Below are 27,500 nucleotides of genomic sequence, written 5' to 3'. Positions count from 1 at the left end.
GGGTGTGTGTGTGTGTGTTAATGTCTGTGTGTGTGTGTGTGTATTAATGTCTAGGGGTGTGTGTGTATTAATGTCTATGTGTGTGTGTGTATTAATGTCTCTGTGTGTGTGTGTGTATTAATGTCTATGTGTGTGTGTGTATTAATGTCTGTGTGTGTATTAATGTGTGTGTAGCTGCCCCAGGCCCTGTGTGTGTCTATGTATTAATGTTTATGTGTGTGTGTATTAATGTTTATGTGTGTGTGTATTAATGTCTATTTGTGTGTGTGTGTGTGTGTATGTGTGTGTAGCTGCCCCGGACTCTGTGTGTCTATGTATTAATGTCTCTGAGTGTGTGTGTATTAATGTCTCTGAGTGTGTGTGTATTAATGTCTCTGTGTGTGTGTGTATTAATGTCTCTGTGTGTGTGTGTATTAATGTCTATGTGTGTGTGTATTAATGTCTCTGAGTGTGTGTGTATTAATGTCTCTGTGTGTGTGTGTGTGTATTAATGTCTGTGTGTGTCTATGTATTAATGTCTCTGAGTGTGTGTGTATTAATGTCTCTGTGTGTGTGTGTGTGTATTAATGTCTGTGTGTGTCTATGTATTAATGTCTCTGAGTGTGTGTGTATTAATGTCTCTGTGTGTGTGTGTATTAATTTCTCTGAGTGTGTGTGTATTAATGTCTCTGTGTGTGTGTATTAATGTCTGTGTGTGTGTGTGTATTAATGTCTATGTGTGTGTGTATTAATGTCTCTGAGTGTGTGTGTATTAATGTCTCTGTGTGTGTGTGTGTATTAATGTCTGTGTGTGTCTATGTATTAATGTCTCTGAGTGTGTGTGTATTAATGTCTGTGTGTGTGTGTGTATTAATGTCTGTGTGTGTGTGTGTATTAATGTCTGTGTGTGTGTGTGTAGCTGCCCCGGGCCCTGTCCACCCAGGCCCTCAGCGGCGCCGGGATCCTCCGCATGGTCAACAAGGCTGCAGACGCCGTCAACAAGATGACCATCAAGATGACGGAGTCAGACACTGTGAGACACACACACACACACACACACACACACACACACACACACACACACACACACACTGTTGTTCACCAGGTCAGTGTAGTTTCACTTGTTCACCGGGTGAGTACTATTACAGTAGTATTACATTATTTTATGGTTTTACTGTATTTGAAGTCTATGAGTTGTTTATGATCTAGAAATATGACGCTGACTCTCCATGTATAAATGTCTATATTATTCTATTCTATATAAATGTTGTGTATTGAGTGTCTGCATACAGATACACTCAAACTATCTAGTAACAGCAGTCCGATGTGGACTTGATTCTATTACGACAGCAAGCCGGAGCAAGCATTGATATGCAGAATTTGCTGGTGTGTGTGTGTGTGTGTGTGTGTGTGTGTGTGTGTGTGTGTGTGTGTGTGTGTGTGTGTGTGTGTTAGTGGTTTGAGGAGAAGCAGCAAAAGTTTGAGAACCTGGACATCCAGCTAAGAAAACTCCACTGCAGCCTGGAGTCCCTGGTCTGTCACCGCAAAGGTCTGTTACTCTACAGACACAATCTGTTACTCTACAGACAGTCTGTTACTCTACAGACGGCCTTTTACTCTAGAGAAGATAAGATATATTACTTTAGAGCCTCACGGTGTCTGTTGCTCTCTTTCCGTCTGTCAGAGCTGTCCGTGAACACCGCCCTGTTTGCCAAGTCGGCGGCGATGCTGGGGAACAGCGAGGACCATACGGCGCTGTCGCGGGCGCTGTCCCAGCTGGCCGAGGTGGAGGAGAAGGTGGAGCAGCTCCACCAGGACCAGGCCAGCGCAGACTTCTACCTGCTGGCCGAGCTGCTGGCCGACTACATCCGACTCATTGGCTCCGTCAAGGTAGAGAGAGAGAGAGAGAGAGAGAGAGAGAGAGAGAGAGAGAGAGAGAGAGAGAGAGAGAGAGAGAGAGAGAGAGAGAGAGAGAGAGAGAGAGAGAGAGAGAGAGAGAGAGAGAGAGAGAGAGAGAGAGAGAGAGAGAGAGAGAGAGAGAGGCGCTCTAGAGCCTCACGGTGTCGGTGTGTGTGTGTAGGGGGTGTTTGACCAGCGGGTCCGGCTCTGGCAGAGGCTTCAGGACAGTCTTCTGCTGCTGCAGAAGAAGCGTGACGCCGAAGCTAAGCTACATGCTAACAAACCAGAGAAGCTACAGCAGGCCCGTGATGACATCAGAGAGGTAAACGCACACACACTCACACATTACAGCAGTACACTGGTACACTACAGCAGTACACACACACTGGTACACAGGACCATGCTGAGAGAGAGAGAGAGAGAGAGAGAGAGAGAGAGAGAGAGAGCTGATGAAGGTCAGGTGTACAGACAAAGAGACAGACAAACCTCCTGTTATGCTCCAGTAGTTTGAGGTGTTTTCCAGAAATATCTCATTATAGAAATATATATTTATTTCACTATATACCTGACACTGCTTCCTTGAGAAGAGACGACATTTATTAGTCTGTTGAAGCTGTCAAAACACAGCTCTGTCATCATACGCACACACACACACCTCCTCCAAACTCTGCAGTGTGTGTCGCTGTGTGCAGCATGGTGTGTAGCAGAGTGTGTAGCAGATTGTGTGTAGTTGGGCTAATAGCTGTCAGAAGCCTCACAGGGAGGCGGGCAGTAGAGTTACAACACAACATTTATTCTGAGGAAAGCAGAGTTTTGTTCACTTGTCAGAGATGTTGTTTTTGCCTCTGAGCCTTGACAACAGCCAGAGGCATTCTGTGATCCAGGGTGTAGTTCATCTGTGATCCAGGGTGTAGTTCATCTGTGATCCAGGGTGTAGTTCATCTGTGATCCAGGGTGTAATTCATCTGTGATCCAGGGTGTAGTCCTTCTGTGATCCAGGGTGTAGTTCATCTGTGATCCAGGTTGTAGTCCTTCTGTGATCCAGGTTGTAGTTCTTCTTGGATCCAGGGTGTAGTCCTTCTGTGATCCAGGGTGTAGTTCATCTGTGATCCAGGGTGTAGTCCTTCTGTGATCCAGTTTGTAGTTCTTCTTTGATCCAGGTTGTAGTTCTTCTTTGATCCAGGTTGTAGTTCTTCTTTGATCCAGGTTGTAGTTCTTCAGGTTTCATGTCAAGACATTCACACATCTCTAAGCTCAATCAGTTTTACGGTTCATATTTGGAACACGACCCGCAAAAGAAATGCGGACAGTTGGTAACACAACACTAGAGGTAACACAACCCTAGAGGTAACTTAACACTACAGGTAACTCAACACTAAAGGTAACACAACACTAGAGGTAACACAACACTAGAGGTAACACAACACTAGAGGTAGCACAACACTAGAGGTAACACAACACTAAAGGTAACTCAACAATAAAGGTAACACTAAAGGTAACTCAACACTAGAGGTAACTCAACACTAAAGGTAACACTAAAGGTAACTCAACACTAAAGGTAACTCAACACTAAAGGTAACACTAAAGGTAACTCAAAACTAAAGGTAACTCAACACTAAAGGTAACTCAACACTAAATGTAACACTAAAGGTAACTCAACACTAAAGGTAACACTAAAGGTAAAACTAAAGGTAACTGAACACTAAAGGTAACTCAACACTAAAGGTAACACTAAAGGTAACTCAACACTAAAGGTAACACTAAAGGTAACTCAACACTAAAGGTAACGCAACACTAAAGGTAACTCAACACTAAAGGTAACACTAAAGGTAACTCAACACTAAAGGTAACGCAACACTAAAGGTAACTAAACACTAAAGGTAACACTAAAGGTAACTCAACACTAAAGGTAACTCAACACTAAAGGTAACACTAAAGGTAACTCAACACTAAAGGTAACTCAACACTTAAGGTAACACTAAAGGTAACTCAACACTAAAGGTAACTCAACACTAAAGGTAACTCAACACTAAAGGTAACTCAACACTAGAGGTAACTCAACACTAAAGGTAACTCAACACTAAAGGTAACACTAAAGGTAACTCAACACTAGAGGTAACTCAACACTAGAGGTAACTTAACACTAGAGGTAACTCAACACTAAAGGTAACTCAACACTAGAGGTAACTCAACACTAGAGGTAACTCAACACTAAAGGTAACTCAACACTAAAGGTAACACTAAAGGTTACTCAACACTAGAGGTAACTCAACACTAGAGGTAACTCAACACTAAAGGTAACTCAACACTAGAGGTAACTCAACACTAGAGGTAACTCAACACTAAAGGTAACTCAACACTAAAGGTAACACTCAAGGTAACTCAACACTAAAGGTAACACTAAAGGTAACTCAACACTAAAGGTAACTCAACACTAGAGGTAACTCAACACTAAAGGTAACTCAACACTAAAGGTAACACAATACTAGAGGTAACTCAACACTAAAGGTAACTCAACACTAAAGGTAACACAACACTAGAGGTAACTCAACACTAAAGGTAACTCAACACTAAAGGTTACACAACACTAGAGGTAACACAACACTAGGGGTAACACAACACTAAAGGTAACACTAAAGGTAACTCAACACTAAAGGTAACACAACACTAGAGGTAACTCAACACTAAAGGTAACTCAACACTAAAGGTAACTCAACACTAGAGGTAACTCAACACTAGAGGTAACTCAACACTAGAGGTAACTCAACACTAAAGGTAACACTAAAGGTAACTCAACACTAAAGGTAACACAACATTAGAGGTAACTCAACACTAAAGGTAACTCAACATTAAAGGTAACACTAAAGGTAACTTAACACTAAAGGTAACACTAGAGGTAACTCAACACTAGAGGTAACTCAACACTAAAGGTAACTCAACACTAAAGGTAACACTAAAGGTAACTCAACACTAAAGGTAGCTCAACACTAGAGGTAACTCAACACTAGAGGTAACTCAACACTAAAGGTAACTCAACACTAAAGGTAACACTAAGGGTAACTCAACACTAAAGGTAACACAACACTAGAGGTAACTCAACACTAAAGGTAACTCAACACTAAAGGTAACGCTAAAGGTAACTCAACACTAAAGGTAACACAACACTAGAGGTAACTCAACACTAAAGGTAACTCAACACTAAAGGTAACACTAGAGGTAACTCAACACTAGAGGTAACTCAACACTAGAGGTAACTCAACACTAGAGGTAACTCAACACTAAAGGTAACACTAAAGGTAACTCAACACTAGAGGTAACTCAACACTAGAGGTAACTCAACACTAAAGGTAACACTAGAGGTAACTCAACACTAGAGGTAACTCATGGTAAAACAACTGAGCTAAACGCTGATGAGCTGGTAACTGAATCCTCTAGTGACCAAAGACTGAGGCTGTGGGGGCCTGAGGCTGTGGGGGCCTGAGGCTGTGGGGGCCTGAGGCTGTGGGGGCCTGAGGCTGTGGGGGCCTGAGGCTGTGGGGGCCTGAGGCTGTGGGGCCTGAGGCTGTGGGGGCCTGAGGCTGTGGGGCCTGAGGCTGTGGGGCCTGAGGCTGTGGGGGCCTGAGGCTGTGGGGCCTGAGGCTGTGGGGCCTGAGGCTGTGGGGGCTGTGGGGGCTGTGGGGCCTGAGGCTGTGGGGGCTGTGGGGCCTGAGGCTGTGGGGGCCTGAGGCTGTGGGGGCTGTGGGGCCTGAGGCTGTGGGGGCCTGAGGCTGTGGGGCCTGAGGCTGTGGGGCCTGAGGCTGTGGGGGCTGTGGGGCCTGAGGCTGTGGGGCCTGAGGCTGTGGGGGCCTGAGGCTGTGGGGCCTGAGGCTGTGGGGCCTGAGGCTGTGGGGCCTGAGGCTGTGGGGGCCGTAGTCCCCAGGCGGCGTGGGGCCCCAGTGCCCCCGGGGCTATGTCAGGGGGAACATCATTCGTTGGGTACGATGAGTTCTTTGCCTTTCTGACGAGCTGTGCTGGACTGGACGCCTCCTTATCATTTAGACTTTTAGCTTTTTATTGCCTTAAAATATTGTTGCTTCCCCCCCCCTCCCATGCCTTCAACCAGGAAACCGAAGAGGTAGGACCTACCTGTCTGTCCGTCTGTCTACCTGTCCGTCTGTCTACCGGTCTGTCTATCAACCTGTCTGTCTACCCGTCTGTCTGTGTCATTGTTTAAGCCCCAAAGTTATTTTTTCAGCTTTTTATTTATTAATTAGCTGCTTTTTTCTTTTAAAATATTGACTTATTTCGTAAAAGGGAGTGAAGTCTCCATTCAGAGCTGAGGTCAAGCTAAGGGAGTCTCCCTTAAGCCCTGAGTAGAAGCTAAGGGAGTCTAGTCTCCCTTAAGCCCTGAGTAGAGGCTAAGGGAGTCTAGTCTCCCTTAAGCCCTGAGTAGAAGCTAAGGGAGTCTAGTCTCCCTTAAGCCCTGAGTAGAGGCTAAGGGAGTCTAGTCTCCCTTAAGCCCTGAGTAGAAGCTAAGGGAGACTAGTCTCCCTGAAACCTTAGGAGAGGCTAAGGGAGTCTAGTCTCCCTTAAGCCCTGAGTAGAAGCTTAGGGAGACTAGTCTCCCTTATACCTTAGGAGAGGCTAAGGGAGTCTAGTCTCCCTTAAGTCCTGAGGAGAGGCTGAGGGGTCCACCGACCAGTGTACGAACGTTTCACTCTGACCTCTGGATTCCCTCTTGGTGACGTCAGCGCCACCGAGAGGGTATAGCAGGTATCACGTACATACACACGGGGACATACACACGGGGACATACACACGGGGACATACACACAGGTACTTACACACAGGTACATACACACAGGTACATACACACAGGTACATACACACAGGTACATACACACAGGTACTTACACACAGGTACTTACACACAGGTACATACACACAGGTACTTACACACAGGTACATACACACAGGTACTTACACACAGGTACATACACACAGGTACCTGCGCTGTGTGGAGCTCCGTGTGGCCAGCTGTTCTGCTTCTGGGACCCACATTCTAATGCCACGGTGTACGCAACATTTCATATCCAAGACAGCTCATACTGAAGCTCTGAGCTTCTTCCTTCATTCTGACTGCTTTGTCTCTTCTGTGTTTTTTTTTCAGCTGGAAGGGAAGGTGCAGCAAGGAGAGAGAGACTTTGAACAAATCTCTAAAACCATTCGTAAGGAGCTGGTCAGGTTTGAGGTCAGTGAAGGTGTTATTCTGGTGATTTGGTCTAAGGTGTAATGTAGTAGGCCAATATAACCATTAGTACCAACACAACACGACATAAAACACAACACCAATGGATTGGTCCAGACTAATGGATCAATCCAGTCCAGACTAATGGATCAGTCCAGACTAATGGATCAGTCCAAACTGGTGGATCAGTCCAGACTAATGGATCAGTCCAGACTAATGGATCAGTCCAAACTGGTGGATCAGTCCAGACTAATGGATCAGTCCAAACTGGTGGATCAGTCCAGACTAATGGATCAGTCCAAATTGGTGGATCAGTCCAGACTAATGGATCAGTCCAGACTAATGGATCAGTCCAGTGAAGACTAATGGATCAGTCCAGACTAGTGGATCAGTCCAGACCGTAACCTGTGGTCTTGGTAACCTGCTCTCTTGTTGTCTTGGTAACCTGCTGTCTTGTTGTCTTGGTAACCTGCTCTCTTGTTGTCTTGGTAACCTGCTGTCTTGTTGTCTTGGTAACCTGCTGTCTTGTTGTCTTGGTAACCTGCTGTCTTGTTGTCTTGGTAACCTGCTGTCTTGTTGTCTTGGTAACCTGCTGTCTTGTTGTCTTGGTAACCTGCTCTCTTGTTGTCTTGGTAACCTGCTGTCTTGTTGTCTTGGTAACCTGCTCCCTTGTTGTCTTGGTAACCTGCTGTCTTGTTGTCTTTGTGTTTGTCCTCCAGAAAGAGCGCGTGACTGACTTCAAGGAGGTCATCATTAAGTATCTGGAGTCCCTGGTCCAGACCCAGCAGCAGGTAACACCACAGCAACATTAACCCTCACCTAATAATACAAATAATTTTAATAATAATAACCAGGCCTCTGTTGAGCTCATCGGTTCTCGTGGAATATCTCTTCTCTGTCCTTCCAGCTCATTAAATACTGGGAGGCCTTCCTACCTGAAGCCAAAGCTATCTCATAGAATCCTCCTGCTGTCAGGACCACATTACCCACAATGCACCTGTGCTCCCAGAATCACCTGCACTCTCCCGTACTCTCCCGTTTACATTGACCAGGACCAGAGTGGCTATGTGGCTTCCTGCCATCACCCGAAACCTGTAAATTGTAATATTGAATTTCATTGATTGTTAACTTGTATCTTGAATTCTAAGTGGTGATCCTGTGATGTCATCAAAGGTGACAGCATTCTTCTCCACCAAGCTCCTGCTGCTGTTGAAGCCTCTTTCAGCTGTTCATGTGTGACTGTGCTCCCAGTTTACCGAGGGTTCGTGGGCGCATACGTTTTGAAGAAATTTTATCAAAGGAGAAAATATTAGGAATTAGCATTCCTCAGTTAGCTAGTGAGTTAGCTAGCAGTATCCATAATTTGGAGACGGAAAGATTTAAAATATGTATTGATTTGTGTCGCCTACAGTAAACTTGTATTATGGAAGGCAAAGGTGGAACGCTGAAACCTTTGGTGAACACCAAGATCCTTCCAGAGGCCTTCGTCTCATCATCACATCTGTCTGGTTAGCTTAGTTTGCTAACCCCAATTTCTCAGTATGTTATTCTCTCCATTCCACACAAAGCAAGAGCTAATGTTGCTATATGATTCTTTGGGAAGACAACATTTAACTTTATACTACTGAGGGCCGCTCATCGTTAGGGTTAGGGTTAACCCTAACCCTAACCCTAACCTAACCCTAGGGTAACCCTAACCCTTTATACTACGGAGGGAACCTCATTGTTTCAAAACGATAACATTTTAATCTCACTCTTCCCTCACAATTACCAAAACAAAGAATAAAACAGATCCTACCCTGCAATCTTTTGGAAGTCTCTTTAGTCTTGCTACTTTGCCAACAGGGAATTAACCAATAGCAGGGCCCGGGGGTTCATACGGGATCCAATCAGATTCTGGCTATTTGCTTGATAAATCCTGAAATGGGTAGGCCTTGTTCGAACTTTGACATAAGACCTGATCAGGTAATCAAATCTTTGCTATAATCTGGATCAGATCTTCAAAAAACGTTCAAAGTCGGATTTGGATTAATATGATCAAGAAATCTGGATATCCCTGATCAAGTAGAAGAGAGGATTCAGAGTGAATTACCCTGATCCAGTAGGATTCAGAGTGGATTACCCTGATCCAGTAGGATTCAGAGTGGATTACCCTGATCCAGTAGTAGGATTCAGAGTGGATTACCCTGATCCAGTAGGATTCAGAGTGGATTATCCTGATCCAATAGGATTCAAAGTGGATTACCCTGATCCAGTAGGATTCAGAGTGGATTACCCTGATCCAGTAGGATTACGAGGGGATTACCCTGATCCAGTAGGATTCAGAGTGGACTACTAATCCGTGATCAGTAAATATTGGATTTCCATATCTGAGCAGATCTGATTGACAATAATAATGAACTCCCAGGCTCAGGAAATATGAAATTAGCTTTCATGGAAAGCTCAAAATGTCCAAAATCTATTGCTGCTAATCTATGCTGCCAATTTAAGAAATGTCTCCTTGGCAGGACTAACACAAGTCTCAGAGGGCAGGACCAGAGACTAGTCTCCAAGACTCCGAGACCAGCACCTAAGACTCTGCTACTCAGTCTCAGGTCCTGGTCTATGAGACTAGTCTCCGGTTCTTGTCTCAGATACCAGTAGCAGAGACTAGTTGCTGTTCATTTGTTCTAGCAGTAGTTAGGCTACTGGTACTAGTCGCTAGTCTCTGAGGCTTCAGGTACTAGTCACACTACTCTGATCTTAAAAGCTACTCTGACACATTTATTGAACACTTAATAACGTGAAATGGCAGATTTTTGTTGATTTTCCCTTTTTATGATGAAATGCACAATTGTTTGATGTGATCTTCCTGCTTCGCGGCAGAACTGATATTTGAGTATCTACATTTATTTAAAATAAAGGAATGTACTGCACTATTGGTGGTTGCACAGTGTGCTTTTGTTTCAACACCCAGTGTAACCAACATTGGATTATAATCTGCTTCTGGTTTCTCCACCGTTTAGTAGAGATACCCCCGCTGTGCCTGAGCTCCATAGTCACTGGGTGACCTGGAGAAGGTATTGTTCCACAAGAGTTTACTAAATGTTGAGATATTTCTCCCTTTAAGACTAAAGGTGCCCTGAAGCTCAGCCTCTGCCCTCCGTCCAATGTATTAGCAGGTAAAAGGTTCTGGAATGCGTTGTTGGGGGAATTCGAGGTTGGACACACATATCGGAAATTTGACAAGTTACCACGTCTAAAAACATAAAACAAAAAGATTTTGGGTTCACATCTTTGGGGAAAATAAATAAAATGGTGGCTTCTGCTTTTGGTGTTTTCCTTCAATACATGCATCCTATAATGCAGCTCTGAACTCCCTGGAAGGAACACAGTATGATAAATAGTATAGATAGTATGATAATACCCCTTTAAATAGTATAGACAGTATGATAATGCTCCTTTTACACACAGTACCAGTCCACTACTGGGATAACTCTTCAGGCACCGCTGGTGAATTTCCCTCTCATGACCTTCAGCTGCGGTCTACCTTCACACTGGGAGCAGCGTGGCTGGAACCGCTGGAACCGCTGGAACCGCTGGCCACGGGGCGGCCGGGCCCACGGGGGTTAACAGTTATTGATGCCGGCCGCCGTTAAACGCATGCTGAGAGGAGCGTACTGATTTGAAACCTGTCCAGTTTCAAAATATTCTTCAAAAAATAAGTTTGTTTGCAAACAGAATAAGCTGTGTTAATGTTAATTGGTCTGATACGGCCGCGTTAAGACAATCCGTTGGATGACCTTGACTCTTGTGATTGGTTCTCTCGCTCCAGCTGAATGTTTCTTACGTCAGACGGACCTTCATGTGCCTATCCGGGCAACATTTCTGCTCTCATTCCCAACACGCCGTACAGCAGTTATCCAGGAATAACACCTTGTCTTGCTCAGGCAGGTTCAGATATCCCAGAATATGAATCCTCTTCCTTTCACACATGATCCCACATTGGAAGTCCTCCGCTAGTTTGAGGAGTAAGACTGCATGTGTGACGCGGGCTCAGCCAATAGGAACGCTCTATTATTTATAAAGTCAGGTGAACAGTAAATTGTTCCCATTGAAGAACGGTCTGATATTTTATCAGACCGTTGTGATGAAGGAACGTCTGAACTCCATTGACGGAACACAAAATATAATCAAACAGTTTTCTATACAAACATTGCACTAACTGTTGACATAAAATGTTAAGATATAATATAATCAGGCGGATCATTGTCCCTTTAATGAGCAAAAGACAGGAATTAACATTTCAATGATACTCCTCCGAATGGACAAGATTAGAATTTAGCAAATGTCTGCTTGCTGAAGACCCCGACGTTCCGAGGGTTAGAGCTTGGGAACGTCTCGACGTTCCGAGCTCTAACCCTGTCAACGCTAAAGGTCACATGACTCGCATGTGGTCAGCGCGTAGGTAGTGACCTCCTCTGCTCCACGGATAGACCTCCTCTGCTCCTCTGAGACCTCCTCCTCCTCTGAGACCTCCTCCTCCTCTCAAACCCCCAGAGGTGGTAAATTGGGGAGAATTCAGGTATTACCATAGTTTAGGGTTAGGGTTAGGCTAACCCTAACCCTAACCCTAACTCAGGCCGGTATTACCATAGTTCAGTGTAAACGCGCGGACCATGTCGGGGTATAGGTGGGCATAAGATGGCCATATTTGGCAATGTAAAAACGTTGAATGGCTTTTTCAGCTCCTCCTCCTCTAGGCTGCTTCTCCTCCTCCTCTAGGCTGCTTCTCTTCCTCCTCCTCTTCCTCCTCCACCTCTAGGCTCCTCCTCCTCCTCTAGGCTCCTCCTCCTCTAAGCATGCATTCATATCAGACCTCAATCACGAGCACACGCGCATAAACATGTATGTGTGTGTGTCGATGAGTTTGTGCATGGACATCCAGATACACAAAGTTGTGCGTGATTCATTGATTACCTGTCATACTCGATCGGCCGGAGGATTCTGTGACAGGAGGAAATTCATATCAGACACGCCCTGAGTCTGATGGAGACGAGAAGGGAGGATCTGAAGATGTTTGGAGAAAGGCTGTGATAAATAGGGTTTGAGCTAAACGTAGCATAGTGTCTATGAGTCGTTAGTAATCATGTATCAAAGTTTAAAGTAGCAATGTCTATGAGTCGTTAGTAATCATGTATCAAAGCTTAAAGTAGCATAGTGTCTATGAGTCGTTAATAATCATGTATCAAAGCTAGTCTATCAAAGTATCATAGAGTCTTTAACATTTAGGTCACTGCTTGTATTCGCTCTCTGCTGAGAATAACAAGCAGAGACAAATCACAATTTAAGATCAAATGCGTCTTTTCAAACCTGTTTAAACTGGTTAAATACCGGACCAAGCAGTCGGTGAAGCGCCTGCGCTATACTTACGGTATTCTCTGGATTTTAAGGCGTCTCCATTGGCTGGAGAGCAAAGATAAGAGTGTTGTTGTTTATGTATCATATCTCCAGATGACTGCAAGTGTTTCTGCTGCCCTTCGTTGATCAACTCCTGGCCTGGCCACGATAAGACTCTTAATACACAAGAACACAGAGACCCGGTGATTATTCTGCCCTGTCAGACCACCAGGACCTCTGATTCAAATCTGGGGAAACCGACCGGACAAATATCTACAGGCTACGCGACGTACCGGGAATTAGACCCGTTTATCACACACACACACACACACACGCACACACACACACACACACACACACACACACACACACACACACACACACACACACACACACACACACACACACACAGCAGTGTGTGTGTGTGTGTGTTACAGCAGTTGCTTCAGATCTATTTTGGTAACGCCACACAGGCTTGTGCTCGTGATTCCAGATCGTCCTGGGATCTGGTTCTCATGGAATAAGGACTTGTTCTCCCAACTGAACGGATCATCCAGACGGTCTAATGAACCCGACCAGAGCTGCAGGTTCAGCTGCTCGCCTTCCTGTGATTTATGAATCATAACAAGGCGAGTTTCCTTGTCGTTGGGAAAGGAATCATCTGAAGGTTTAGCCAATAAGAGGCCACTGCAGCAACCATTGAGAAAAGTGTGTCAATACGGAACTTTAGCCTGATCGGAAACCAACAACCCCAAGCCCAACTAAACCCCAACCCTTAACCCCAAGCCCAACTAAACCCCAACCCAAACTCAAATCCTGAACCCCAACTAAACTCCAACCGAAACCCAACCTAAGATACAACCTCTAAACACCACATCGCTAGGCTAAGATACAACCGCTAAACACCACAGCGCTATAAGATACAACCTCTAAACACCACAGCGCTAGGCTAAGATGCAACCGCTAAACACCACAGCGCTAGGCTAAGATACAACCGCTAAACACCACAGCGCTAGGCTAAGATACAACCGCTAAACACCACAGCGCTATAAGATACAACCGCTTAACGCCACAGTGCTAGGCTAAGATACAACCGCTAAACACCACAGCGCTAGGCTAAGATACAACCGCTAAACACCACAGCGCTATAAGATACAACCGCTTAACGCCACAGTGCTAGGCTAAGATACAACCGCTTAATGCTACAGCGATAGGCAAAGATACAACAGCTTCGAGCTACAATGCTAGGCTATGATAGATATTTACCCTAACCACTTAATCTAACCCTTATCACTTAATCTAACCCTTACCACTTTATCTAACCTTAACACCTACATCTAACCCTAACCCCTACATCTAACCACTTCACCTAACCACTTCATCTAACCACTTCACCTAACCACTTAATCTAACCACTTCATCTAACCCTAATCACTACATCTAACCCTAACCCCTACTCCTAACCACTTCATCTAACCCTAACCCTTACATCTAGCCACTTCACCTAACCACTTCACCTAACCCTAACCACATAACCTAACCCTAACCACTTCATCTAACCCTAACCCCTACATCTAGCCACTTCACCTAACCACTTCACCTAACCCTAACCACATAACCTAACCCTAACCACTTCATCTAACCCTAACCCCTACATCTAACCACTTCACCTAACCCCTTCATCGAACACTAACCACTTCACCTAACCCTAACCACTTCACCTAACCACTTCATCTAACCCTAACCACTTCACCTAACCCTAACCACTTCATCTAACCACTTCACCTAACCACTTCATCTAACCCTAACCACTTCACCTAACCCTAACCACTTCACCTAACCCTAACCACTTCATCTAACCACTTCACCTTACCACTTCATCTAACCCTAACCACTTCACCTAACCCTAACCACTTCACCTAACCCTAACTACTTCACCTAACCCTAACCACTTCATCTAACCACTTCACCTAACCCTAACCACTTCATCTAAGACTGTCCAGTACATCTTTCTCACCACAGATTCCCTCGCCCAGTCTTTTTTATGTAGATTTTTTTATTTCTTAAAACAACATTGATTGTTTCCCACAACGACTTTCTGTCGTCGCGGTAACGATTATGCAGATGAGGCACAACCTTTGTGTTTGACGGCAGTCCCACGGGGCCGTCCCACCATGATGTCGCCACGCCGACAGGACACGACATATCTGCCCCTCCCCCTGCCCTACACTGCCCCCTCTCCCCTCTCCTCTCCTCCTTCCCTCACCTCCTCCCCTCTCCTCTTCTTCCTCCTCCCCTCTCCTCTTCTTCCTCCTCCCCTCTCCTCTCTCTCCTCCTCCCATCTTCTCCTCTCCTTCCTCCTCCCCTCTCCTCTCTCTCCTCCTCCCCACTCCTTTCTCTCCCGACTCTCTCCTCCTCCCCTCTCCTCTCTCTCCTCCTCCCCTCTCTCTCTCCTCCTCCCTTCTTCTCCCTCTCTCCTCTCCTCCTCCCCTCTCCTCCCCTCTCTTCCTCCCCTCTCCTCTCCTTCTCCCCTCTCCTCTCGCTCTCCTCCTCCCCTCTCCTCTCTCCTCCTCCTCTCTCCTCCCATCTCCTCCCATCTCCTCCTCCCCGTTCCTCCTCCCCTTTCCTCTCTCCTCTCCTCCCTTCTCCTCTCTTTCCTCCTCCCCTCTCTTCCTCCCCTCTCCTCTCTCCTCTCCTTCTCCCCTCTCCTCCTCCCCTCTCCTCCTCCCCACTCCTTTCTCTCTCCTCACTCTTCTCCTCCCCTCTCCTCTCCTCGCTCCTCCTCCCCTCTCCTCTCTCTCCTCCTCCCCTCTCTTCCTCCCCTCTCCTCTCTCCTTCTCCCCTCTCCTCCTCCCCTCTCCTCCTCTCTCCTCCTCCCCTCTCCTCCTCCCCTCTCCTCTCTCTCCTCCTCCCCTCTCCTCTCTCTCCTCCTCCCCTCTCCTCTCTTCCTCCCCTCTCCTCCTCCCCTCTCCTCTCTTTTCTCCTCCCCTCTCCTCCTCTCCTCCCCTCTCCTCTCTCTCCTCCTCCCCTCCCCTCCCATCTCCTCCCCTCTCCTCCTCCCCTCCCCTCTCTCCTCCTCCCCTCTCCTCTCCTCTCTTCCTCCCCTCTCCTCTCTCCTCCTCCTCTCTCCTCCCCTCTCTCTCCTCCTCCCCTCTCCTCATCCCCTCTCCTCCTCTCTCTCCTCCTCCCCTCTCCTCCTCCCCTCTCCTCTCTCTCCTCCTCCCCTCTCCTCCTCCCCTCTCCTCCTCTCTCTCCTCCTTCCCTCTCCTCCTCCCCTCTCCTCCTCCCCTCTCCTCTCTCCTCCTCCCCTCTCCTCCTCCCCTCTCCTCCTCCCCTCTCCTCCTCTCTCTCCTCCTCCCCTCTCCTCCTCCCCTCTCCTCCTCTCTCTCCTCCTCCCCTCTCCTCCTCCCCTCTCCTCCTCTCTCTCCTCCTTCCCTCTCCTCCTCCCCTCTCCTCCTCCCCTCTCCTCTCTCCTCCTCCCCTCTCCTCCTCCCCTCTCCTCCTCTCTCTCCTCCTCCCCTCTCCTCCTCCCCTCTCCTCCTCTCTCTCCTCCTCCCCTCTCCTCCCCTCTCCTCCTCTCTCTCCTCCTCCCCTCTCCTCCTCCCCTCTCTCTCTCCTCCTCCCCTCTCCTCCTCCCCTCTCCTCTCTCTCCTGCTGCTGACACCGCCACCTTTAGACCAACACACACCTCAGGAAGCCTGGTGAATGACTGGTTTACTGACTGACTATCTGACTGGTTTACTAACTACCTGACTGGTTTACTGACCAACTGCTTTATTTACTGACTATCTGACTATTTTACCAACTAACTATCTGACTAACTACTGAATATCTGACTAGTTAACTGACTATCTGACTGGTTTAATGACGGACTAGATTACTGACTGACTGATTTACTGATTGGTTTACTGACTGAAAAACACATAGAAAGAAGACCCCTAGACTAGACTAGACCACTAGACTAGATCACTAGACTAGACCACTAGACTAAACCGGACCACTAGTCTAGACAGGACTAGACTCTTATAGAGTAGCTAGCCTCCTAGCAACCTCTACTAACCCTACTGGCACCTGAAGAACAGTGAAGATGTATATCTCTATAGATCTATCGCTATATCTCTATAGATCTTAAGCTGTATATATCTATAGATCTATGTATGCGTAGCGCTGAGTTTGGCTAACGGTGATGTATATCTATATAGATATATAGCTCTATATTTATAGCTATATATCTATAGATCTGTGGATGTGTGTAGCTCTGAGACCAGCTAAACGGTGATGTATATCTATATAGATCCACAGCTCTAAATTTACAGATCTATGGATGTGTAGTCCTGAGTTGTGACCTTTTCATCCAAATGTTCTACAGATCAGCTTCTCAATGTTCTCCTTTGGGTCCTCTTAATGTCAGGGCCACGCTAAACTACACAACACTACACAACACTACACTACACCACACTACACAACTCGCCACGCTAAACTACACAACACTACACAATACTACACTACATAACTCGCCACGCTAAACTACACAACACTACACAACACTACACTACACAACTTGCCACGCTAAACTACTCAACACTACACAATACTACACAACACTACACAACACTACACAACACTACACTACACAACTCGCCACGCTAAACTACACAACACTACACAATACTACACAACACTACACTACACCACACTACACAACTCGCCACGCTAAAAGACACAACACTACACAACACTACACAACTCGCCACGCTAAACTACACATCACTACACAATACTACACAACACTACACAACACTACACTACACTTAACTACACTACACAACTCGCCACGCTAAACTACACAACACTACACAACACTACACTACACAACTCGCCACGCTAAACTACACAACACTACACAACACTACACTACACAACTTGCCACGCTAAACTACTGAACACTACACAATACTACACAACACTACACAACACTACACAACACTACACTACACAACTCGCCACGCTAAACTACACAACACTACACAATACTACACAACACTACCCTACACCACACTACACAACTCGCCACGCTAAAAGACACAACACTACACAACACTACACAACACTACACAACTCGCCACGCTAAACTACACAACACTACACAATACTACACAACACTACACAACACTACACTACACTTAACTACACTACACAACTCGCCACGCTAAACTACACAACACTACACAACACTACACAACACAACTCGCCACGCTAAATGACACAACACTACACAACTCGCCACGCTAAACTACACAACGCTACACAATACTACACAACACTACACTAAACTACACTACACAACTCGCCACGCTAAACTACACAACACTACACAATACTACACAACACTACACTACACCACACTACACAACTCGCCACGCTAAAAGACACAACACTACACAACACTACACAACACTACACAACTCGCCACGCTAAACTACACAACACTACACAATACTACACAACACTACACAACACTACACTACACTTAACTACACTACACAACTCGCCACGCTAAACTACACAACACTACACAACACTACACAACTCGCCACGCTAAATGACACAACACTACACAACTCGCCACGCTAAACTACACAACGCTACACAATACTACACAACACTACACTAAACTACACTACACAACTCGCCACGCTAAACTACACAACACTACACAATACTACACAACACTACACTACACCACACTACACAACTCGCCACGCTAAACAACACCACACTACACAACACTACACTACACTACACAACTCGCAACGCTAAACTACACAACACTACACAATACTAAACAACACTACACAACACTACACTACACTACACAACTCGCCACGCTAAACGACACAACACTACAAAACACTACACAACACTACACTACACTACACAACTCGCCACGCTAAACTACACAACACTACACAATACTACACAACACTACACAACACTACACTACACAACTCGCCACGCTAAACGACACAACACTACACAACACTACACAACTCGCCACGCAAAACTACACACCACTACACAACACTATACTACACTACCCACCACGCTACACTACACTACACAACTCGCCACGCTAAACTACACAACACTACACAATACTACACAACACTACACTACACCACACTACACAACTCGCCACGCTAAACGACACAACACTACACAACACTACACTAAACCACACTACACAACTCGCCAAGCTAAACTACACAACACTACACAATACTACACAACACTACACAACACTACACTAAACTACACTACACAACTCGCCACGCTAAACTACACAACACTACACAATACTACACTACACTACACCACACTACACAACTCGCCATGCTAAACGACACAACACTACACAACACTACACTACACCACACTACACAACTCGCCACGCTAAACAACACAACACTACACAACACTACACTACACTACACAACTCGCAACGCTAAACTACACAACACTACACAATACTACACAACACTACACAACACTACACTACACTACACAACTCGCCATGCTAAACGACACAACACTACACAACACTACACTACACAACTCGCCACGCAAAACGACACAACACTACACAACACTACACTACACTACACAACTCGCCACGCTAAACGACACAACACTACACAGCACTACACAACACTACACAACTCGCCACGCTAAACTACACAACACTACACAATACTACACAACACTACACAACACTACACTACACTACACAACTCGCCATGCTAAACGACACAACACTACACAACACTACACTACACAACTCGCCACGCAAAACGACACAACACTACACAACACTACACTACACTACACAACTCGCCATGCTAAACGACACAACACTACACAACACTACACTACACAACTCGCCACGCAAAACGACACAACACTACACAACACTACACTACACTACACAACTCGCCACGCTAAACGACACAACACTACACAGCACTACACAACACTACACAACTCGCCACGCTAAACTACACAACACTACACAATACAACACATCACTACACAACACTACACTACACTACCCGCCACGCTCCATACACAACACTACAAAACACTACACAACACTACACTACCCGCCACGCCACGCTACACTACACAACTCGCCACGCTAAACTACACAACACTACACAATACTACACAACACTACCTGCCACGCTACACTACACTACACTACACTACAAAACACTACACTATCCTACACAACAAAACTCGCCACAACACTACGCAACACTACACTACACAACACGGACCCTGGAGTACAAACCTGCTCCTAAACATATACTTCTGCAGTACTAATACTGTAGTAGCCCAGTAGTATGTACTACTGCAGTACTAATACTGTAGTAGCCCAGTAGTATGTACTCCTCCTCTCTTCCTCTACTCAACTCTCCTCTCTCCTCTCCTCTCTCCTCTCCTCATCCCCTCTCATCTCTCCTCCTCTCCTCTCCTCCCCTCTCCTCTCCTCCTCTCCTCTCTCCTCCTCTCCTCCCCTCCTCTCCTCTCTCCTCTTCTCCTCTCCTCTCCTCCCCTCTCTCCTCTTCTCCTCTCCTCTTCTCCTCTCTCCTCTCCTCTTCTCCTCTCCTCTCTCCTCTTCTCCTCTCTCCTCTCCTTTCTCCTCTCCTCTCTCCTCTCCTCCTCTCCTCTCCTCTCCTCTCTCCTCTCTCCTCTCCTCTCCTCCTCTCCTCTCCTCTCCTCTGCTCGTCTTATTAAGATTTCACAGATCCCGACGGCGGTGTCTGATTGCTTTCAGGATTGTGCCGTTAATAATTACCCAGGCAGCGTGTCGGCCAGCATCACAGCGGCCAGACTAATAGAAAACTAGATTTTTTCACTGAATTAGTGCGGAGCAGAGATCGTTATATTGACAAGCCATCAGCCTGCCACACATCACCACAAGTGTTTCCGACTCGTCTGAGCGGACGCAGGCAAACTGGTCCTGATGCACCAGCGCTGCCCTCCCAACCCTCATCTGGGGGAGCGGGGGAGAGATCTGAGGAGAAGGGGAGAGATCTGAGGAGAGGGGGAGGGGGGGAGAGAGTGAAGCAGTCTCATCCTGAGGGGAGATTGTAAATTGGGGAGCAGACATCGTTGTGGTGGAGTAGGGGGGGAGGCGGTCTAAAGGCCATAGAGTTAACCTTTTGTTTGATGACTCCCCCCCCCCCCCCCCCCCGCCGGCAGGGGGGGGTGGGGGGGGGAGGCCGACCCTGAATCAAAATGTAAATGTGTCTCTGAAGCCTCTGTATCGACCCTGGGTCCTGGATCAGGCTCCCATGCTAACAGGCTACCATGCTAACAGAATACCAGACTACCTTGCTAACAGGTTAACGTACAACCATGCTAAAAGACTACGAAACTAACAGACTAGCATGCTAACAGGCTAAAAGACTACCATGCTAACAGGCTAACAGACTAGCACGCTAACAGGCTAACAGACTACCATGCTAACAGGCTAACAGACTACACTTCTAACAGGCTAACCGACTACCATGCTAGCAGGCTAACAGACGACCATGCTAACAGGCTAACATACTAACATGCTAACACGCTAACAGACTACCATGCTAACAGGCTAACAACAACACTGCTAACAGGCTAACCTAGGTGGTAAGTGGTTAACTTAAACTACGAGTACAGACTGGTCCTGCTCACTGGGGGTGAACAAACAACAACAACACTACACTGACCTCGCTAAGTAGCTCTCTCTGTCTGTCTCTCTCGCTGTCTCTCTGTCTCTCTCTCTCTGTCTGTCTCTCTCTCTGTCCCTCGCTCTCTGTCTCTCTGTCTCTCTGTCTCTCTCTCTCTCTCTCTCTCTGTGGGTTAGTGTGATTATGACGGATCATGTTTAGAGGAAAATCAATACCATAGCTTGCGTTGTGTTTTAATGTTGCATGGTGTCATTGTTGTGTTGTTTATTAATGTTGTTGCATTATGTCATTGTTGTGGTTTGTGTACTGGTTTACTAGGTGTTTGTAGTGGGTGGACTGGGTTTACTGGTGTACTGGCTGTGGTACTGGTGTACAGGTGTACTGGTATACTGGTGTACTGGTGTACTGGGTGTGTATACTGGTAAGCTGGTGTACTGGGTGTGTATACTGGTAAGCTGGTGTACTGGGTGTGTATACTGGTGAACTGGTGTACTAGTGTACTGGTGTACTGGGTGTGTAACTGGTGAACTGGTCTACTAGTGTACTGGTGTACTGGGTGTGTATACTGGTGTACTGGTGTACTGGGTGTGTATACTGGTGAGCTGGTGTACTAGTGTACTGGTGTACTGGGTGTGTATACTGGTGAGCTGGTGTACTAGTGTACTGGTGTACTGGGTGTGTATACTGGTGAGCTGGTGTACTAGTGTACTGGTGTACTGGGTGTGTATACTGGTGAACTGGTGTACTAGTGTACTGGGTGTGTATACTGCTGAACTGGTGTACTAGTGTACTGGTGTACTGGGTATGTATACTGGTGTACTGGTGTGCTGGGTGTGTATACTGGTGAACTGGGTGTGTATACTGGTGTACTGGTGTACTGGGTGTGTATACTGGTGAACTGGTGTACTGGGTGTGTATACTGGTGAGCTGGTGTACTAGTGTACTGGTGTACAGGGTGTGTATACTGGTGAACTGGTGTACCAGTGTACTGGTGTACTGGGTGTGTATACTGGTCAACTGGTGTACTAGTGTACTGGTGTACTGGGTGTGTATACTGGTGAACTGGTGTACTGGGTGTGTATACTGGTGAGCTGGTGTACTAGTGTACTGGTGTACTGGGTGTGTATACTGGTGAGCTGGTGTACTGGGTGTGTATACTGGTGAACTGGTCTACTAGTGTACTGGTGTACTGGGTGTGTATACTGGTGTACTGGTGTACTAATGTACTGGTGTACTGGGTGTGTATACTGGTGAGCTGGTGTACTAGTGTACTGGTGTACTGGGTGTGTATACTGGTGTACTGGTGTACTAATGTACTGGTGTACTGGGTGTGTATACTGGTGAACTGGTGTACTAGTGTACTGGTGTACTGGGTGTGTATACTGGTGAACTGGTGTACTGGGTGTGTATACTGGTGAGCTGGTGTACTAGTGTACTGGTGTACTGGGTGTGTATACTGGTGAGCTGGTGTACTGGTGTACTGGGTGTGTATACTGGTGAACTGGTCTACTAGTGTACTGGGTGTGTATACTGGTGAACTGGTGTACTAGTGTACTGGTGTACTGGGTGTGTATACTGGTGAACTGGTGTACTAGTGTACTGGTGTACTGGGTGTGTATACTGGTGAACTGGTGTACTAGTGTACTGGTGTACTGGGTGTGTATACTGGTGAACTGGTGTACTAGTGTACTGGTGTACTGGGTGTGTATACTGGTGAACTGGTGTACTGGTGTACTGGTGTACTGGGTGTGTATACTGGTGAACTGGTGTACTGGGTGTGTATACTGGTGAGCTGGTGTACTGGTGTACTGGTGTGCTGGGTGTGTATACTGGTGAGCTGGTGTACTAGTGTACTGGTGTGCTGGGTGTGTATACTGGTGAACTGGTGTACTAGTGTACTGGTGTACTGGGTGTGTATACTGGTGAACTGGTGTACTGGGTGTGTATACTGGTGAGCTGGTGTACTAGTGTACTGGTGTACTGGGTGTGTATACTGGTGAACTGGTGTACCAGTGTACTGGTGTACTGGGTGTGTATACTGGTGAACTGGTGTACTGGGTGTGTATACTGGTGAGCTGGTGTACTAGTGTACTGGTGTACTGGGTGTGTATACTGGTGAACTGGTGTACTAGTGTACTGGTGTACTGGGTGTGTATACTGGTGAGCTGGTGTACTGGTGTACTGGGTGTGTATACTGGTGAACTGGTGTACTAGTGTACTGGTGTACTGGGTGTGTATACTGGTGAGCTGGTGTACTGGTGTACTGGGTGTGTATACTGGTGAACTGGTGTACTAGTGTACTGGTGTACTGGGTGTGTATACTGGTGTACTGGTGTACTGGTGTACTGGGTGTGTATACTGGTGAGCTGGTGTACTAGTGTACTGGTGTACTGGGTGTGTATACTGGTGAACTGGTGTACTAGTGTACTGGTGTACTGGGTGTGTATACTGGTGAGCTGGTGTACTAGTGTACTGGTGTACTGGGTGTGTATACTGGTGAACTGGTGTACTAGTGTACTGGTGTACTGGGTGTGTATACTGGTGAGCTGGTGTACTAGTGTACTGGTGTACTGGGTGTGTATACTGGTGTACTGGTGTACTGGGTGTGTATACTGGTGTACTGGTGTACTGGCTGTGGTACTGGTGTACAGGTGTACTGGTATACTGGTGTACTGGTGTACTGGGTGAGTATACTGGTGAGCTGGTGTACTGGTGTACTGGTGTGCTGGGTGTGTATACTGGTGAATTGGTGTACTAGTGTACTGGTGTACTGGGTGTGTATACTGGTGAGCTGGTGTACTGGTGTACTGGGTGTGTATACTGGTGAACTGGTGTACTAGTGTACTGGTGTACTGGGTGTGTATACTGGTGAGCTGGTGTACTAGTGTACTGGTGTACTGGGTGTGTATACTGGTGAACTGGTGTACCAGTGTACTGGTGTACTGGGTGTGTATACTGGTGAACTGGTGTACTAGTGTACTGGTGTACTGGGTGTGTATACTGGTGAACTGGTGTACTGGGTGTGTATACTGGTGAGCTGGTGTACTAGTGTACTGGTGTACTGGGTGTGTATACTGGTGAGCTGGTGTACTGGTGTACTGGGTGTGTATACTGGTGAACTGGTCTACTAGTGTACTGGGTGTGTATACTGGTGAACTGGTGTACTAGTGTACTGGTGTACTGGGTGTGTATACTGGTGAACTGGTGTACTAGTGTACTGGTGTACTGGGTGTGTATACTGGTGAACTGGTGTACTAGTGTACTGGTGTACTGGGTGTGTATACTGGTGAACTGGTGTACTAGTGTACTGGTGTACTGGGTGTGTATACTGGTGAACTGGTGTACTGGTGTACTGGTGTACTGGGTGTGTATACTGGTGAACTGGTGTACTGGGTGTGTATACTGGTGAGCTGGTGTACTAGTGTACTGGTGTACTGGGTGTGTATACTGGTGAACTGGTGTACTAGTGTACTGGTGTACTGGGTGTGTATACTGGTGAACTGGTGTACCAGTGTACTGGTGTACTGGGTGTGTATACTGGTGAACTGGTGTACCAGTGTACTGGTGTACTGGGTGTGTATACTGGTGAACTGGTGTACTAGTGTACTGGTGTACTGGGTGTGTATACTGGTGAGCTGGTGTACTGGTGTACTGGGTGTGTATACTGGTGAACTGGTGTACTAGTGTACTGGTGTACTGGGTGTGTATACTGGTGAGCTGGTGTACTGGTGTACTGGGTGTGTATACTGGTGAACTGGTGTACTAGTGTACTGGTGTACTGGGTGTGTATACTGGTGAACTGGTGTACTAGTGTACTGGTGTACTGGGTGTGTATACTGGTGAACTGGTGTACTAGTGTACTGGTGTACTGGGTGTGTATACTGGTGAACTGGTGTACTAGTGTACTGGTGTACTGGGTGTGTATACTGGTGAACTGGTGTACTGGTGTACTGGTGTACTGGGTGTGTATACTGGTGAACTGGTGTACTGGGTGTGTATACTGGTGAGCTGGTGTACTAGTGTACTGGTGTACTGGGTGTGTATACTGGTGAACTGGTGTAATAGTGTACTGGTGTACTGGGTGTGTATACTGGTGAACTGGTGTACCAGTGTACTGGTGTACTGGGTGTGTATACTGGTGAACTGGTGTACTGGGTGTGTATACTGGTGAGCTGGTGTACTAGTGTACTGGTGTACTGGGTGTGTATACTGGTGAACTGGTGTACTAGTGTACTGGTGTACTGGGTGTGTATACTGGTGAGCTGGTGTACTGGTGTACTGGGTGTGTATACTGGTGAACTGGTGTACTAGTGTACTGGTGTACTGGGTGTGTATACTGGTGAGCTGGTGTACTGGTGTACTGGGTGTGTATACTGGTGAACTGGTGTACTAGTGTACTGGTGTACTGGGTGTGTATACTGGTGTACTGGTGTACTGGTGTACTGGTGTACTGGGTGTGTATACTGGTGAGCTGGTGTACTAGTGTACTGGTGTACTGGGTGTGTATACTGGTGAACTGGTGTACTAGTGTACTGGTGTACTGGGTGTGTATACTGGTGAGCTGGTGTACTAGTGTACTGGTGTACTGGGTGTGTATACTGGTGAACTGGTGTACTAGTGTACTGGTGTACTGGGTTTGTATACTGGTGAGCTGGTGTACTAGTGTACTGGTGTACTGGGTGTGTATACTGGTGTACTGGTGTACTGGGTGTGTATACTGGTGTACTGGTGTACTGGCTGTGGTACTGGTGTACAGGTGTACTGGTATACTGGTGAGCTGGTGTACTGGTGTACTGGTGTGCTGGGTGTGTATACTGGTGAATTGGTGTACTAGTGTACTGGTGTACTGGGTGTGTATACTGGTGAACTGGTGTACTAGTGTACTGGTGTACTGGGTGTGTATACTGGTGTACTGGTGAACTGGTGTACTGGTGTGCTGGGTGTGTATACTGGTGAGCTGGTGTACTAGTGTACTGGTGTGCTGGGTGTGTATACTGGTGAACTGGTGTACTAGTGTACTGGTGTACTGGGTGTGTATACTGGTGAGCTGGTGTACTAGTGTACTGGTGTACTGGGTGTGTATACTGGTGAGCTGGTGTACTGGTGTACTGGGTGTGTATACTGGTGAACTGGTGTACTAGTGTACTGGTGTACTGGGTGTGTATACTGGTGAGCTGGTGTACTGGTGTACTGGGTGTGTATACTGGTGAACTGGTGTACTGGTGTACTGGTGTACTGGGTGTGTGTACTGGTGAACTGGTGTACTGGTGTACTGGTGTACTGGTGTTAAGGGGCTCAGCCCCAGGCTGGTCGGGGGTCGGTCGCTGTGGGCTGAGGGATGGATGTGGGAGAAGGGGGAGACTGGGGCGTGATGTCCGGCCCACCTGACCAGGTGTGATATGTGTGTGTTTTGGCGGGGGGGGGGGCTCACTGTCCCCTGAGTCCAATGTCCTGGGCTGACACACACACACACACACACACACACACACACACACACACACACACACACACACACACACGGACAAACGGACACACCGGGACAATCGGACACACTTAACACAGACAGATGCATGCAATCACACCACACACTTAGAGCTAAACGCTCCATGCTAACTGCTGCATGCTAAGCTCTCCATGCTAGCTGCTGCATGCTAAGCTCTCCGTGCTAGCTGCTGCATGCTAAGCTCTCCGTGCTTATAGCTGTCTTGTAGCCGTCAGCTCTGACTGAGTGGGATTGATCGTCACTTAAGAGCTCCATTAGGCAGAAAAGCCTTTTCTGTTTGTCGCCAAGGCAACAATTACCTCCTCCTGCTCCTCCGATCTGTCCTGATCCACCTGAACGGGGCGAGGAGGAGGGGAGCAGCGGGCCCACCTCCTGTTACTGCTCCCTACAGAGCTCCACCTCCTGTTACTGCTCCCTACAGAGCTCCACCTCCTGTTACTGCTCCCTACAGAGCTCCACCTCCTGTTACTGCTCCCTACAGAGCTCCACCTCCTGTTACTGCTCCCTACAGAGCTCCACCTCCTGCTACTGCTCCCTACAGAGCTCCACCTCCTGTTACTGCTCCCTACAGAGCTCCACCTCCTGTTACTGCTCCCTACAGAACTCCACCTCCTGCTCCACCTCCCGCTGTGTTTAGAACGGTTCTTTCTTTTTGGGTCGGATTTAGAATCCTTTCTGCATCTATAGCACACACGCACACGCACACGCATACACACACACACACACACACACACACACACACACACACACACACACACACACACACACACAAACGCACACG

General features: G+C 47.0%; 1 protein-coding gene across 4 annotated transcripts in view; it reads left to right on the top strand.

Annotated features, from left to right (window-relative positions):
* The window catches only part of snx2 (sorting nexin 2), a 19,312-nt gene extending 9,350 nt beyond the window's left edge, over positions 1-9,962 (top strand). For all 4 annotated transcript variants that reach the window (XM_079744744.1, XM_079744745.1, XM_079744747.1 and 1 more), the window contains 7 exons: positions 899-1,012; positions 1,435-1,528; positions 1,664-1,869; positions 2,060-2,200; positions 7,028-7,108; positions 7,825-7,896; positions 8,013-9,962. In XM_079744744.1, the coding sequence (XP_079600870.1) occupies positions 899-1,012; positions 1,435-1,528; positions 1,664-1,869; positions 2,060-2,200; positions 7,028-7,108; positions 7,825-7,896; positions 8,013-8,063 (759 nt within the window). In that variant the 3' untranslated portion in view covers positions 8,064-9,962. The remainder of the gene's footprint in view (positions 1-898; positions 1,013-1,434; positions 1,529-1,663; positions 1,870-2,059; positions 2,201-7,027; positions 7,109-7,824; positions 7,897-8,012) is intronic.
* The last annotated feature ends 17,538 nt before the right edge of the window (positions 9,963-27,500 follow it).

This window comes from Pollachius pollachius (genome assembly GCF_949987615.1).
Source record: "Pollachius pollachius genome assembly, chromosome: 1".
In the NCBI taxonomy this organism is placed as follows: Eukaryota; Metazoa; Chordata; class Actinopteri; order Gadiformes; family Gadidae; genus Pollachius; species Pollachius pollachius.
This window is presented reverse-complemented; position numbering and strand designations above follow the sequence as displayed.